At 36.3% G+C, this 16348-nt stretch overlaps 1 protein-coding gene across 14 annotated transcripts in view; it reads right to left on the bottom strand.

Moving 5' to 3' along the window:
- LOC111044977 (voltage-dependent calcium channel type D subunit alpha-1) overlaps positions 1 to 16348 on the bottom strand; it is a 210143-nt gene that overhangs the window by 31781 nt on the left and 162014 nt on the right. For 11 of the 14 annotated variants that reach the window (XM_039441464.1, XM_039441465.1, XM_039441467.1 and 8 more), the window contains 3 exons: positions 14884 to 15008; positions 6141 to 6266; positions 1868 to 2232 (listed from right to left, as the gene is read on the bottom strand). In XM_039441464.1, coding sequence (XP_039297398.1) covers positions 1868 to 2232; positions 6141 to 6266; positions 14884 to 15008 — 616 coding nt within the window. Of the gene's footprint in view, positions 1 to 1867; positions 2233 to 5566; positions 5611 to 6140; positions 6267 to 14883; positions 15009 to 16348 lie in introns of all 14 variants that reach the window. The other 3 variants (XM_039441476.1, XM_039441477.1, XR_005572980.1) reach the window with 2 other exon arrangements.

Here is a 16348-nt window from a genome sequence, read left to right as displayed (position 1 = left end):
GTATGCTTTTTAATTTTTTTTTCTTACAACATGTTCCGGCTATTTAATGTCATTATCAAGTTTCCTATTTCTATAATTCTTTTATATATTTTATTTTATTTTATTTATATAATTCATATAGTACACATGAAAGTTTGTTCACGTACTTGTACGATGAATATTAGCTAACAGTGAGAGCGCAGCCTATCATGGTGAGGCTTTATTTTGGAATGTGATTAGTTAGTTTCAAGCTCTTTTGTTGAATAAAAAATGTCTGTAATGAGGTATCGTATCACACTAGGTATTGCTTCATTGCTTCTAGTGGGAATCGATTCTCATTTAAGATTCATTATGCAGTTTCCAAATACCTATTGACTACAGATAATTCACAAATTCACATGCAATTATTGAAAATTTCAATGAAAATTTGGGCTGTTGCACTTTTATGTTTTTCATTCTGAAAAACATTTCCATAGTCAATAAGATAGAAAAGTAGTGTAGATCATAAAGAGCTTGGCATGCCACAATTATTTTGAAATACAATAAGTTCATGTTACCTATATCAATTTTCAGAACTATGACAATTCTCAACGAGTTTTGTAGTCTTTCTTTGAATACTTATAGGTTCACCTTATACATTTTCTAGAAAAAAGCCTGAAATTTTCAAAATTGGTCGAGTTAGATACGGTTTTGGACATAAATCAGATAAGATTAGATTTATCAGATATTGTAATGAAGTTTTTGTTTTATGAATTTAAAAAGTATGAACTTGATAAATGTTTTTGCTGAGGGTGATGCCCACATGAGCATCAAGGTTGTGCGTGGGCAATGAGGCGGAGAGGGAAGAATGGAAGAGGAGGAGAGGAGAAAAGAGAGGGAAGAAAAATACAAGCAAAATTAATCTAAAATAGAGTCCACTTATAACAAATATGGCTGAAGAAATGTCGTTTCTTTAAGCATTTCAAGATCAGAGATTTTGAGCCTCATACGTCGATATGGAAGAGAAAGCTACTGTGGGTCCAGTGTTAGGCCATTTGCACACTGGGTCGCCATGGACGCGCTTCCACGGAAGCGCCACCATCAAAATTTGATAGCATCGCACACTACGCACACATCGTACTGAACTTAATTTGAATTGAAACTGAACTGGAGATGATTTTCTGGTGGCTGGTAGCTGGTGGCTCTAGTGTGCAATGACAGATAATACCCAATGGTATGACGTGGTGCGTGACAATATGGTGGCTAACAAAATCGGCTGCTCGAGCCACCACATTCCTGGAAGCCTCTGATGGTAGCTGGTGGCTCGTGGCTGGCTCTAGTGTGCAGTGACAGATAAAAGACAATGCTACCACGTGGTGGCGCTTCCGTGGAAGCACTTCCATGGTGGCCCAGTGTGCAAAGTGACTTATATTCGAAGGTTGATGCCGAAAATCGTGAGTTTAAATCTCGACTACATATAGGGCACAAAGCACAAGTTGGTTGTTCATGTCAGTATAGGCTACTCATGCACAGTGATCAGGTACTTATGTGGGCATTATTGCAGAATCACATATCAGTGAATGTGTCGGTACAGTACAGTGAGAATATTATTATCATAAGTTATATGAAGCTATAATTCCAATGATACTATTTGTATTGCTTGGCAGAGCTGAATGGAAATAGTCCCATTTTCCAATTGAACTGTATTTTCCATTGATAATAAATATGTATTGATTGTACTGGTCACTGACTCTGTTACTGATTTGTGAAAATCCGCCTTTATTAAGATTGAATTTGTATTATCGATTTACTCTTTGCGATCAATTGGTCAATCGTCGATTACGTTTGAATATGACAACGATGAGATAATCGACTCTTAATGCTTATCGATTACTCATGCAAGTCTGACCTCTGCCATGGAAAGAAGCTCTGTGGAGGAAAGGCGAATGCCTGGAGTTGGACAGTCGCAGTTGCCTGTCATTTGGCACAATTGATGTGGCCACAGCTACGGCCATTGCTTGTGCCTGAACTACTCTCAAGCCACTAGCAACCGTTGAGAAGTAATGGGATTGTGATTGTGACGGAGAGGATTGGTTGGCAGCTGTGGTTGCAGCCGCTAAACAGCCGAGTTTTGTGCGTCGAGGACTGCTCACACTTGTACTAGCGCTGCATTTCTTCATTTCATTTGACTGTTGATGTTGCAGTTCATCTTTGATGCTGCCATTCAAATAGGTTAGGTTAGCACATGACCATGCGTTCACATCAAAGCATTGACTGCAAACACATGCAAAAAACCATTAGACTACACACCAACACAAATCTGTTATCGCATGATTTGTAAATCAAAATTTACGGTTGTCTATCAATTAGTACACTAGTTATTGATGATAATGATACAGGGTGAAAAAATAACTGGGTGTTTCAAAATAAGTTACCTAATTCCATAGGGTATATAGGCTAGTAGTTGTGTTACTTTGTTGAGACTACTCAATATTTAATTAGAAACACATATCGTGACACATACGATGTCGTGATTTCTGAGAAGTAGAAGGTACACATTTTAAATTTGGATTTATTCATTGATAATAAATATGTATTAATTGTACTGGTCACTGACTCTGTTACTGATTGTTCTTTAATGGAATGTAAATATAATATATGCCGCTTTTCTACTCAGATAGGTAGCTTATTCTTTCATCCAAAACTTGAGTTTCATTGCTAATTGTATCATCATCAGTTGCAGGATGATGAGGATTCATTTTCATTGAAGAAGTGCTTAGAATCAACGAATCACATAATCACTGAATCCCTCTTCAAATCCCCCAAAAATAGTCTTTCATTACCTATGTAATGACCATACAGACAACATAAAACAGACAAACAATATTATTGCGATTCATCTTAACTGTGAGTATAAAATCTTCTGTCTTTGAAGCGACAGTAGCTGATATCTGTTACATTTTACCTGCCCTACTACCAAATGTAAGAAACATATTACAATAAATCAATATATCAGAATTTTTATGTTTTATACGTTTTGGGGCGAGAGATTGAATTTTATTACAAGGAAATCCTGTTAATGTTATCTCCTCACCAGGTGATAATGAGAAAAAATTATCAGCCTCTGTAGCATCAGGTACAGGTTATTTGGGTACACCTTTACTCAGGTACACAACACACTTTGGGATGCTCATTGCTCAATTGTCAGTGCACCTAATTTAGGGCATCTAGTCTTTACATCCAGTATGGATAACTATCACAATATATTCTCCACAACTACTCACAAAGTAGGGAATATTTAAAATTTATCATGCTTTTTTTAAACGAAGATTTTGTGAGTTATCAATTATGCGATGAAATTTGTTGATGTGCAGCTTTTTTTAAATAAGTGAATATATTATGAGTGGGTTATTGATTATGAAACACTGTAATTTGTAAAATGAAATCAGTTCTACTTAAATTTTCGGGCATTATAGGTCAAGAGAGAGTGAATGCCTGTGATTATACGAGTCAAAATTGTCTGAATGATTGTGGTAGGTTTAAGATGAAATTATTTTGATAGTGGAGGGTGATTTATGAATAGGTTGTAGAAATGTACAAGATTTATGCTCCAATTTTTTGGTGAAAATATACTGTATCAGTGGCGTGTTTTTTCCGTTATGGGGGGCGGGCAAGTATCTTTGGAGTCATGATAATCTCAAACCTGCCGTCCCCATTGTCACAATTCTAGTTTTAACAACCCATGAATTGAATTGAATAGGCCTACTATATTAACATGCCAAATCATTATTTGATATTGATTCGGGAATTGAATTGTACGAACTTTATCAAGGACGGTGCTACAACATTAAGTCCTGTCTACCTCAAAATCCTGATACAGGGAGATAGAGTGTGTGAGAGAGCGAAAGGAATAGACACAGGATGAGAAGAAAAAGAGAGAGGATGATCGAGAGAAACCTGCTTGCCATCTTAATTTCAGTGCAATCACTACCATTGATGATCAGGCTAAAGTTCTGTGATGAACTGGAACTAACATTTTTCTAAGTCGCTGAAAGTATCAACTGCTGTGAATCTTAATTTATTTTAAAATAGTCACGTTCAATGTGACAGTATTGACACATGCTCCTTGCAATAATCTTAACACTTGGATAAAATTTGGGGTCCTGTTTTAAAATTCAACTATTCAACACGAAAAGGCATAAAATATGAAGGTATAAGGTTTAGGCTACAAATGCATAATAAGGTATCATATTCATGATATGTGTGCAGAGTGTAGAAGATGAACCAGGAGAATAAGATGAATGAACACACCAGAAATTGAAATTCATCTGCATATTTCAGTTATGTATAACCTAAAATGATTATCTGAAATTTATTATGTATCAATGTTGAGGAAGATGAGGTGATTTTGATTCATAAGTTGTGTAGCTGTTCATGTAGCTGTTGCTGTTCTGAATAGTATCTTGCTGTTCAAATATATTATTATTTGATAAATTAATAGAATTAACATTTTTGAGGTAGACAGGACCTAATGTTGTAGCACCATCCTTGATAAAGTTCGTACAATTTAATTCATTCATCAAATTTATTCCATTAACAGCAACATTAATTTCATGAATAAATCAGACCTCGAGATTGCAGTGCTATTTGTATTTTTGATAGTTACCGGAATTAAAATAAAATACAACACTTACAACATGATATAAGAGTAAGCTACCGGTATTGTTTAATTCAAGCCGTGTTAAATCAATTTGAACGATAACTCTGATTGTGTATGGAATGAAATATAAATAATAGAAGAAATGAATTCTTTTGATAGAGAGAAGATGTTTAATATGTCTGAATCTACTTGTTCTATGTAGAATTTTATATCTGCCCTTGAAATTAAACATTGACAATGTATATTCCCCCTTGTTGTTGGTTCCAATGAAGCAATACGATAATGTTCTCATGAGCTCCATCTACAAAGGGGAGTCTTTCACTTAGCTACCGTCCAGTGAAAAGTTGTCCACGTAGTGACCGCTACCTGTTGAAAGACTTCACACTCTACACTATTAATCGAAAGAACAGAAGGACACTGATGGAGGACATCTATTGATACAAATGAAATACTTTGACAATAATTGCATCTCTATAATAATAAAGTTCTAACTCCGCCTACTGAAGAAGGTGTTGATTGCGGAGTTTGATTGTGTTATTTTGTAGCCCTGTACATGAATATTATAATGACATCATAAAAACATATTCTTCAAGCGATTCACTTTCGAATCATTTTGAAAAAAAAAATCAAAAATAGAAAAAATCTTGTGATACCAATTGTATAGAAAAATTACTATGTAAATGTACGTTATTATTTTGATAGACTGCTAACAAGTCTATAGTGAAGTTATCGGTCCAAGGAAAATCGTAATAGAAATAGTAAAATGTGATTCGAACCTAATTTATTAGGGAGATTTTTATTCTCAATAGTTTGGAAGGGGTAAACTCAAATGTTTACTCAATTCAATTCGAAAATAATCATTGAAAGGGATTTCAAATCGGGTTTAAATTTCAAATCAGTTTCAAACAACTCATCGCATTTATAGTCACACAAAATTTGAACTCTTACCATAATTGTTAGGGTAAGGACTGAAGTTCATTTCCATTTGATTTCTGAAATTAATCATTGTTCAAGTTGCAAAAATGGACACGGTAGGTACATAAGAAACTTCAAGAATTCATGGGTATTCTAAGCCATAAGTAGACAAATTTAGAGTGATTTCATGCATTGAATCGCAACATTATTACAATTCTATTCATTGATATTTTTCCTTGTGTTCGGTTGACTGTTGGTCATCTTTCTTCAGTGATATTATTGTTTTGGAAGAAGCAATTCCAAGTAAATAAATTTGATGATATCGATTACTTGCCTACCCAATTACTGTCTTTCAAAATTCAACTGTTTTGATAAAATGACAAAGAATTGCTAGATAATCGAATATCTATTCTTAATGATCCACGAAAAGTAAAGGATATAAGTATAGACAAGTTAGTCATTTCTATCATTATCAATGAGAAATAGACTTAAAGGATAATAAATAATGAATGATGAATAGGATGGATGAATCCTCTATGGAACCTCTCTATAGGATCACATAGTAAACGAAGTACTTGTAGAATGCGTGTAGATAATTGAGACTTACTCTATTACTCGAGGATAGGGCTTCAACTGTCTTTCTGAATCGCCATTATAAGTATAAAGAGTTTGCATCGGTATCATTAACTCTTCTTCCATTGGTTTTACCGTAACCTCTTGCATTGAAATGGCACTGAAAAACATACAATGAAACATCATGAAACATCTTATACTTATAAAAAAAGGATATGTAGAAATGTGTGGTTTAATCATAGGAAAAACGTATTTGATTTTCGTAGCTGTTTTTGTTATATCACATGGCTCGGATTGGATGAGTGCTCTCAGTAGTTCCAATGGGCGCGAAGGCAACTCAGTTTATTTATTAGCTACAAAGTCATTGCACGCTGGTTCGTAACCCTCCCAAAACTTTACTCCATACCTGTCCCTGGCAGGATCCACACTTGAATGCAAAAGCCCAGGGCTCATATGAGCAAGAAGAATAATTGTTATTGCTCAAACAAATTACAGAAGACTCTGCTCTCATATAGCGTTTACTGAAAGAGAGAGGAGAGTTGGAAGTTTCATTCTCTTGTTTCCAATCTGGAACGGAGAAATGTATTTTCATCCCTACCCCTGCTTCCTTCTCTTTCATTATTTTTTAGTGGTGTCCCAACCAAGAGCTGAGGAGCATTTCGTTTCGACTTCTAAAGTTGTAGCACAGAATACAGCAATATTATATTCTGTGGTTGTAGTCACCTAGTTTGGCGGAGAATATATATACAGAGAGGGTGAAAAGTCCGAGAATGGCTCAATATCTAATACGCAAAGGTTATTTGACGGTGAGTGTGATTGGTGATCCTACTCAAATTGAAAATACTACTTCACTATGATTTCAAAAATCTGGTCCGCGATATCGAATGAAACTTTATTTTTTAAATAGGAAGGTAGTCGATACATGATTTCGATACGAAATTTCAAGAAAAAAAAGAATAGCGGAAACCGCATATCGATATTTCAAACCGTTTAGAAGATATTCACATTATTAATCAATACTATTCAAAGCAGAAAGGAGAGAAAAAAGTCCAAGAACGGATTCATATCTCATACACAAAGGTAATTTGATGGTGGGTGTGATCGGGGATCCTACTCAAATTGAAAATACTACTTTACGATGACTTTAAAAATATGGTCCACCATCTGGGATCCGCCATATTGAATGCAACTTTATTTTTTTCAATGAGAAGGTGGTCATGCAATACATGATTTCGATACGAAATTTCAAGAAAAAATGAATGGCGGAAACCGCATATTGATATCTCATTTCAGAAGATATTCACATTATTAATCAATATCATGCATGTCAGAAATGAAATACATAAATGGTATTGATTGATAATAATAATAATAATAATACCTCTATTTGTACAAATAGACAAGTTAGAGCACATCTAAATACACAGAATAATAGTAGGTTTTTAACGTGCAGAATGACAGCTCAAGGCCTTTGTGAGTTGCACAAGTCAAAAATGAAAAGAGAAAAAGTTCAGGTACATTGATATAAATGTCTTTGAGTTGCTCAAAATAACAAATAACTTTGTGTTGTAAAATTGTGACGTGCAAATGATTAGTATAGCAATTTTGCCAGCATTAAAAAATATACTCTTTAAGAGACTTAAGCTTTGCTTTGAAAACCTTCACTTGAATTTTCCCTTGACCATTTGATCACCTGATCAATATCCTGCTGAAGACGTTGTTGATCTTCACTAGAGTTTATATTCCAGAAGACTTTCAGATCATTCGCATACAGGAGGGTTCCACATTTTAGATCATCCGCTATATCATTTATGAAGAGATTGAAGAGCAGGGGTCCAAGATTAGAGCCTTGGGGAACACCAGATAAGGACTCAAACTCAGTAGACTTGCAACCGTTGTATCTTACATGAAATTTCCTGCAGTTGAGGTAAGATGATATCCATGTTGTGAGAGCATGGTTAAATCCAAAACCAGCCAGTTTATTGATGAGACGATCATGTGGCATCTTATCGAATGCTTTTTCCATATCAAGATAGATTACGTCAACCTGCCCACATTGTTCAACACAAGGGCCAGCACTTGAAAGAAAATTTGCCAAATTGGTCACTGTTGAACGGCCTGATACAAAACCATGCTGATGTGTACTTATGCGTCCCTCAACATTCCAAAAAATGTGTCCATGAACTATCATTTCCATAATTTTGGCAAAAGGATCCAAAACTGAGATTGGCCGAAAATTTGAGACATCATTGGAATTTCCCTTCTTAGGTGTCACAGCTGCCTTCTTCCAAACTTCAGGGAAAATTCCAGAAACCAGGCTTAAATTGAACACATGGACAAGAACTGGAGACAACAAATGTCCAACAGCCTTGACCACAAAATTAGGGATTCCACTGGGTCCAATAGCTGATCCACCCTTTAAGTCCTTAATAGCAGACAGAACATCAGCCTCGTCAACAATCGGAATTCCAAAGGGCAGAAAGGCAAATTGGTCAGAAGTGATATTGCATGCTGAATTAGATGACCGTTGACAGAGTGAAGCAAAGTATTTTCCAAACTCATTGCAAATGGTGCCTGGGTCAGCCACAATTGATCCATTGATTGTAATAGATGTTGCACAAGATCCAGTTCTATGCTCCTTGATATATTTCCAAAATCGTTTAGGCTGACTCTGAAGGTCATACTCCGCTTTCGTAATCGTTCTTTCTCTATCAATTTCCATCTGAAATTTTAAATCTCTTCACAGGACAGAGAATTTTTCATAATGTGAAATATGGCCACTTCTTTTGTAGACTCTGTGAGCAGCTCATTTTCTCTTCATGAGTTTTATCAGCCTAAAAGAGAACCAGGAAGGGTATTTGAGTTTCCTTGGTGTATGTTTAGGAATAGAAACATCCATTGCCCGAGTCATTATGTCATTCAGCTTTTCTGCAGCTTCATTTGGATTGTCAACATTGGTGACCGCATCCCAGCAGGCATCTCTGATCTCACTGTAAAGCCTTTCATAGTTACCACCGCCAAACACATATTTGGCCTCCCGAGGAGCCTGAGGAGCAGCTCTAAACCCCCTCAGAAGGATCGAGAATGGGCAGTGATAGTCATCAGGTGTCACAAATAGATCAACACTGTATGAGACCTGGACGTCTTCATTTGGAGAGTGATTAAACTGTTCCAAGCAGACATCCTCAACAAATTGCATTATTGCCTCCGCTTTTTTGAGAGGATAATAGTGTGCCCCTGACACGAAGGTTAGATTGTTCCAATGTATAGCATCTGCATTGAAGTCCCCTAGAATAAGAATATCATGAGATATATCAATGAATCAATGAGTTTATTGCCAACACTCTCTAGGTATGATGAAGAAGCTGCTAAAGGTGAGTTTGGAGGAACATAGTGACATGCCAATAGTAAGTGACTCTGACAAAATTTAATTTGAACCCAGACAACTTCAGGAATCAGCTCCAAATCATGCCTTCTGATAGTTGGAAAGCATTTATTCACTGCAAGTAGTGCGCCACCACCTCTTGATTGTCCAACCTCGTCATATTTCCTGTCAGCACGAAACACATTGTAATCTTCAGTGAAAAAGCTTGAGCTGGAATGGACATCCCCAAGCCAAGTTTCAGATAATGCCACTATGTCAAATCTGTTGCTCATCACTGAGGCAAAGAACTCAGAAGATTTCGTTCTTAGACCTCTGACATTCTGGTAATAGATATTAAGTTCATTCATTATCAGTATTGATGCAGTTTTTCCCCACTGCCAATTCATTCTGTTTCTTTTCAACAGTTTTATATTCAAGAGCAAACTCATTTGCTAGGTTAACCGGGTTTGAATAAATCATATTGCTCTTGAGAGGGCCATAAAATGAGGCAATAATAGCACCTTCTGGCCAGATGTCAGGATGGCATACCTCTTTGAAATTTCTTTCATACACCAGAACATGGAAGGAGCTGTACGAGGAGGGAAATTTTGACTTAAGCTTAGTACACGAGATGAAGTCATGGGTGATTGAGTCTCTAATCAACTTGGATATCTCTTGTTCAGTAGTTTCCGGTGTGAAGCGACTAACAAATAGTGCTCTGGTTTTCAACTTCATGCTCACATTGGTTCCTTTCCTAGAGCCGAGAACAACAGGCCGTCTGCTAGGTTTTCTATCTTGAGGGGATGAATTATCCGGCTTTGGGCCACTCTTATCAAGTTGTTTCTCAGTCCGTTTCCCTCCGCCTCTGGATTTACGAACTATTAGAGACAAATCAGATCTATTGGCCGATGTCCCCGGAGCATTAATTTCATAAACGTTCTTGTCAGTGCTGGTTGGCCCATTTGGAACAGGTAGTGGAGCGCCATGAGTGGTTGGATTTTTATTCTCTTCATCAAGAACAGTTTTATTAGTGGAACCAGAATTTTTATTGGAAGGCTTCGCCTTATTTGAGGAAGAGAACTTGGAAACACTAGACGGGTTTTCAATGTCTTCATTCACCCCACATCTATTATTTTCTATTATAGCTTTCAACAATCTGTTTTCCTCTATCACAGCGGCAAGATCCAACTTTACAGCAGTCATCTCAGCTCTGATTGCAGATAGTGGATTTATATTAGATTTCTCAAAAATATCAAATTTGCTAGTAGAGAACTCTTTTAAACTAACGAGCATACTCATAGAATCATTATCTTGCGAGATATCACCGTCGTTTAGGCTTGATTCATCAGCAGGAAGAACATTCTTTGTCGAGTGTAGGCTTCTAGAAGATCTAATTGGTGTATTACCGTCAAATGGAATAGTTGATTTCGTCATACAGGGCTGACACCTAAAGCTGTAGGTATATTTATCTTTCATCATCATCCTCTCCATCACCCACGCACAAGCCTAGAACTTATATGGGCATCATCCCCAGGAAAAAAAAAAAGCCTATTCACTCAATACTCTCAACTAAATTCAAAAATCATTAAAAAAGCAACAACTCACTTTTAAACTATGAAAAATACGTTAAAAGGACGAATAAGAGAGATTTTGACATGTAAGTAGGCTATATTATGAAAAAATTAGGAAACAATCAATAAAAAATTATGTAGATTATTATAGAAAAGGCTTGCTAGATTTTGAATGTCCAAAAATAGAGTTCAAGTAGAATGAGGTAATCGTTCGTAATATTTTTGATTTTCAGTGCTTAAAAAAACTTTTAAGTCTTGTAAGTCCTTGTATTTGTCCCTTGAAATTGGCAGTTTGTCACTATACAGCAATTCGGCTTCCTTATCTGTAGTCAGAAGTTGCCACATTTTTGGGGCTGTAATGATGATCCAGCTATTCAATAATCCATTGTAGGAGTTCCTGGCACTGATGGAACGGATAGATTCTGCAGATATCTCAATCTCCTTTATGGGTCTTGTTGGAAATGGAAGCTTATTTATGTAAAAATCTTCTAGATAATGTGTCCATTCAAAAACCATGTCTTGATTCACTTCAATAACAATGAAGGGGGAGGGTGATTGTCTGGCATTACTGAATGCAATGGCCCACTCACTTGGAATTTCGGTCCTTGTGCGCTGCTCGATTAAACCAAAATTTTTGTCGCATTCATTATAACTGTGACCACGCTCTGGAAATGAAACTCTCACCAAGTTGAATCTTTTTTTCTTGTGGACCAGAAAATGAAGAGATATAAATGTCTGGTTCTTTTGCTGTCCAGCACAGGAATCACAAAATATATCCAGAGTTTTCACATTATTTGGTAGAAAGTTATCCAAAAAATGGTTGAGAAAAGAAACAACTTCATTGCATCCTTTATTTGCTATAGTTTCTGGATATGTGTAGAAGTACGAAGCACTATTTGATAAGACAGTAATGTTGAAACTGAGAAAAGTCAATTGACGCTTGTAGTAGACATCATTTGAGGTAATGTTCGATGTTGGCAAATTTTTGCAATAGTCTATGGTGATTGCTGCACTATTTTCATTTTTCCTGGCATTGTTCTTTGCAAATTTCTTCCGTTTATACCACGATTCAGCCTTCATCAGATGCACTTTATTCTCAACTTGAAGAGCTTTCAATGATTTTTGCAGCTCTTGCTGTTCATCTGGATTAGTGTTATTCTTCAAATCTTCTTCAATGGCAGATACTTTTGCTTTAAATACATCGCATTTGCTACATGTGTCCGAACGTGGATAACCGAATTTGATATTAAATTTATTCACAAAAATCTTTCTGTACGTTTCTTTTGAAATTTTAATTTCTGGATATTTTTCAGTGAACATAGAAAACATTTTTGATACATTAAGAGTCTCTGGTAGGTATGTCACTTTTGATTTCTTCAAACTATAATGAGATTGTACACCTTTGAATGATGAAATATGGTCCACAATTTTCTCCTTAACACTTTCTTGTAGTTTGTTATGTTTATTGCCGTGTTTTCCCCTACCATCATCCTGAACAGAACCATGTTGTACTAGTTGTTGTTTGAGATAGATTGTTCGTCTATTTGTTATTCTATAGAGGGCCATGAAAGCTTTATGGCAGATTGATACATCTTCATAACTTTTATCTGCATTTTGAAGTCGAGTTTTGTATAGATATGAGCTACTAAGAAGATTAGCATCCATCCCATGATTTTTTGGTCGTCTTCTTGCAACCGGCACAATGGAAATAAGTCCTCCTAAATACCTATTTTGCTCATTTCTATCTTTCATCTGATTAAAACTATTCAAAATTTTCTTCTGATTATCAGTACTAATCCTAATAAAACAGTCTCTTTGACACTTGCAAGATAGTCCACTCTCATAGCTGTGATTACGAATATATTTCTCCACATCTTCATAACGTCCATAACTTTTTCGTTTCCTTGAGGATTTACTGGAAATACCCTTCTCGTCTTCTGAACTGCAATCACTCATTTTTCAATCGATTGAACACTTTTCACAATAGCATTTTTAACAAGGCACTTGAACAGATCTCACAAAAATAATGCAACATAACCTATCAAAATCAGTTGTGGCGATGTAGCTACGCGCTCAGCTGATTGACTGCGTCGATTTAGATCGCTTTAAGGTTGGCAGAATGGACTTTGACCTTTCTTGTATTGTCATACTATTTTTAAAATGGTTCTATGATGGAATCTGATCAGTTTTGTGTTGTTTTGAGCATATGGCATGATAGTTCAAGGAATAACCTACAGATTGCGCTCAGAATCAGAAAATTGAGAAAAATGGAGTTTGATCGTTCTTGGAGTGTAGTCGTCTACAGAGATCTACTATGAGCCACGCCTGAGCCATCAAGGATGCAATCTTCCTATTGCCAATTGGAAAGGTAAAACTAAGACAATTCCACTTGTGAAGTTCTTAGCAGGTGGGTCGAAGCTCAATCAAAGCATTTCAGCTCCATCCAACCGGCATTTTCATCGATTATTTGTAGGTTAGTAAAAGATAATTAGTGCTAATAACAGACATTTGCACTCCCCACTCAAAACTATATGTACACACGCGAATAAGAACTTCTACACTTTATAAAAACACTCACTTGATTAGAAAGAAACTTAAAGAGAAATGATAATTCACAAAATCGAACGGACAAGTTTTCGAGCTGTCATTACTGTAGCAGCCAGTGCTACCAGCCTGATAGTGTGAATATTTTCTGAACGGTTTGAGGTATCGATGTGCGGCTCTCACCATTCATTTTTTCTTGAAATTTCATATCGAAATCATGTATCGCATGACAACCTTTCCATTTAAAAAAATACTGTTGCGTTCAATATGGCGGATCCAAGATGGCGGACCAGATTTTTGAAGTCATAGTAAAGTAGTATTTTCTATTTGAGTGGGATCCCCAATCACACCCACCGTCAAATAACCTTTGTGTATGAGATATTAAGCCGTTCTCGGACTTTTCACCCATCCTGTATAGGAGCTGTATTAATGGAGAAGAACAGTTTGAGTGTGGCAGTCTAAATTAGATAGTAGTATCATCATGACAGTTTTTACCGTGTGATATTTTTGTTTGCTCTTTTCTTTTTTCGTTTTCAAGTGTTCCTTCCAATAATTTCCTAAGTCAATGAAATATCATTTTTATAATTCACAAAGTGTTGCAAGTTTATTTTGAGTGAAAACCGCAATGCTGAGTAAGGCTACATCCTCATTCGCAGATTATAAACGGGGTCTAAACGAGGCCTAAAGAAGTCAATGCGGCTACTTGGAGGAGCGGATTTTCTCGGCCAAGCTCTACGTAAATCACAAAATGCCGCGTTTTGGGAAAGATAAGGGCGCCTACAAACGCATATTTTAACCTAGCAAGAAGTTTAAGAAACTCCAATTTCCTCGGACTTCGCTTCCTTGCCCTGATCCCACTTCTTCTGCGTCCAGCCAGCTGGGACCAACACTTCAACATTCACGTGGAAGGTTAGTGGAACAATTAGTGATATTATAATATTTAAAATACAAAACAAATGTGCATTAAACATAGTAAGAATATTCTATTTTGTTATGAAAAATAAAGTTAAATGGAGTAATAGAGTTGAATGGAGTGCACCTCAAGTTTTAGATTTACCAGACTGAGGTCTGTGACTGATCCACTAATCTACTTGTATTTTTTTCATGAAGAGAAATGCATCAAGTGTGAGCACAGAGCATTTTAAGTACGATAGATATTAATATTATGTAGTTTGATCGAGCTGTATATAATTTGTCACGTTCACTCGGCCCGTATAGTAGAGGCCTGATTCTAATGAATTATATAGTTTCTGACATAATTATGTAGTGATATAATGAAATAGTTTTGAATTACTAACCTTTGAATGGGAGGTGACAGAGCACTTCTCATAAGCGCTGTGATGTGATTCATTTCCTCATTTCGGGGTCTTTGTAGGCTTATGCTGTTGTAAGGTAAAAAATCGATTGAATTGGTCGGAGACACCTGTAAAAACAAAATTGAAATGAGTTTAATTACTTGACCTAAAAAGGAATCCAATAAGTTGATAATTTATTTACAAGTAACTGTACAAGTACTGTATTAGTCACGCATCCAATAAAAAAGATCAAAAGTAATACGTCGATGCAATGTGTTGATTCAAAGGATACCTAAAACCTTCTTGAAATGGTTAAATAGTATAGTTGACAAATAATAAAATAATTACAACATAACATAGAGTGAAGAGAATAGGACTATTCACAATGCTGCTCCAACAAGTTTATCACTAGAGATCTGTTACATGCTACCTTGAGATTTTAGGCCACCATTGAGAATCTCGGCCTCTAGTGGGTCACCAGAGAACAACAATTTCCGGCCGTGTGTGATAGCAAGCTGTGAAAATGAGTTCAGACTCCAGGTTTGGTGACCGAGCTAGCGATCGGCTAACACTATGTGCCGAAACACACGAGTCGTTTTTTTCAGACGATTCGGCACGACACGCCAGGACAGGAAGCTCTCCGATTGGTTGATTCTCGATACGCCAACCCAATCAGCCAATTGGAGTTTCCTGTCCTGTCGTGACAATCCAATTCTTATGGAGAAACAACTCGAGTGTTTCGGCCCTAACCGGCCAGAACCGGACCCTAGTTTAATAAGCGCAATAAGAACTAATATCTCGCAACTCGCTCTAACACTTTGCCACCCTCTGGTGGTCTAATGTAATACAAGCGTGCGAATACTACTTTTGCAACCAAATGCTGGAAATGTTATTACTGCCATGTCTACGAAAATAGTTAATTGTATAACCATGATAATATGAAGTTGGCTGGCTGCTAAATGTGATGTCTCGCATTTTATTATTTTTTGGATTTATCGTGTGGACTTTATGCTGACTCATCTATCGACTAATATATAACAGGTGTTACCAAATAATTCGAATTTGAAGTTACCAAATAAGTCGTACATTGTGAATACCCCTGATAATTATTTTCCTTTCTCTTGTAGTAATTACTCGAGTTGACATTTCATTAACACTGGGCCAAAGAACTTATAGGGAATCGTGGTTTCACACTTATCTGACACTGTATTTACACAGGTGAGGCACCGTTTCACATTATTCGTTAAAGCATATTACTTATTTAATGCAGGCTACTGCATCGACTCAGGCATAAAAAAATGTGTTCTATTGAATTTACGAAAATAGAATTTACTACTCCTAAGGCAGCTAAATTTATAACTTGATCGTCTTGTGATAGGCTTTGTTGATTACTGTGGTGTGTGAACATTTGAAGATGTGGAATTGCGAGAAAAATAGATCATTGATGTGAATATTCTTGTGTCAGTTG

The sequence above is a fragment of the Nilaparvata lugens genome, chromosome X (genome assembly GCF_014356525.2).
Source record: "Nilaparvata lugens isolate BPH chromosome X, ASM1435652v1, whole genome shotgun sequence".
Lineage (NCBI taxonomy): Eukaryota > Metazoa > Arthropoda > Insecta > Hemiptera > Delphacidae > Nilaparvata > Nilaparvata lugens.
The sequence above is the reverse complement of the archived record's forward strand: the minus strand, read 5'-3'. Positions and strand labels throughout refer to the sequence as shown.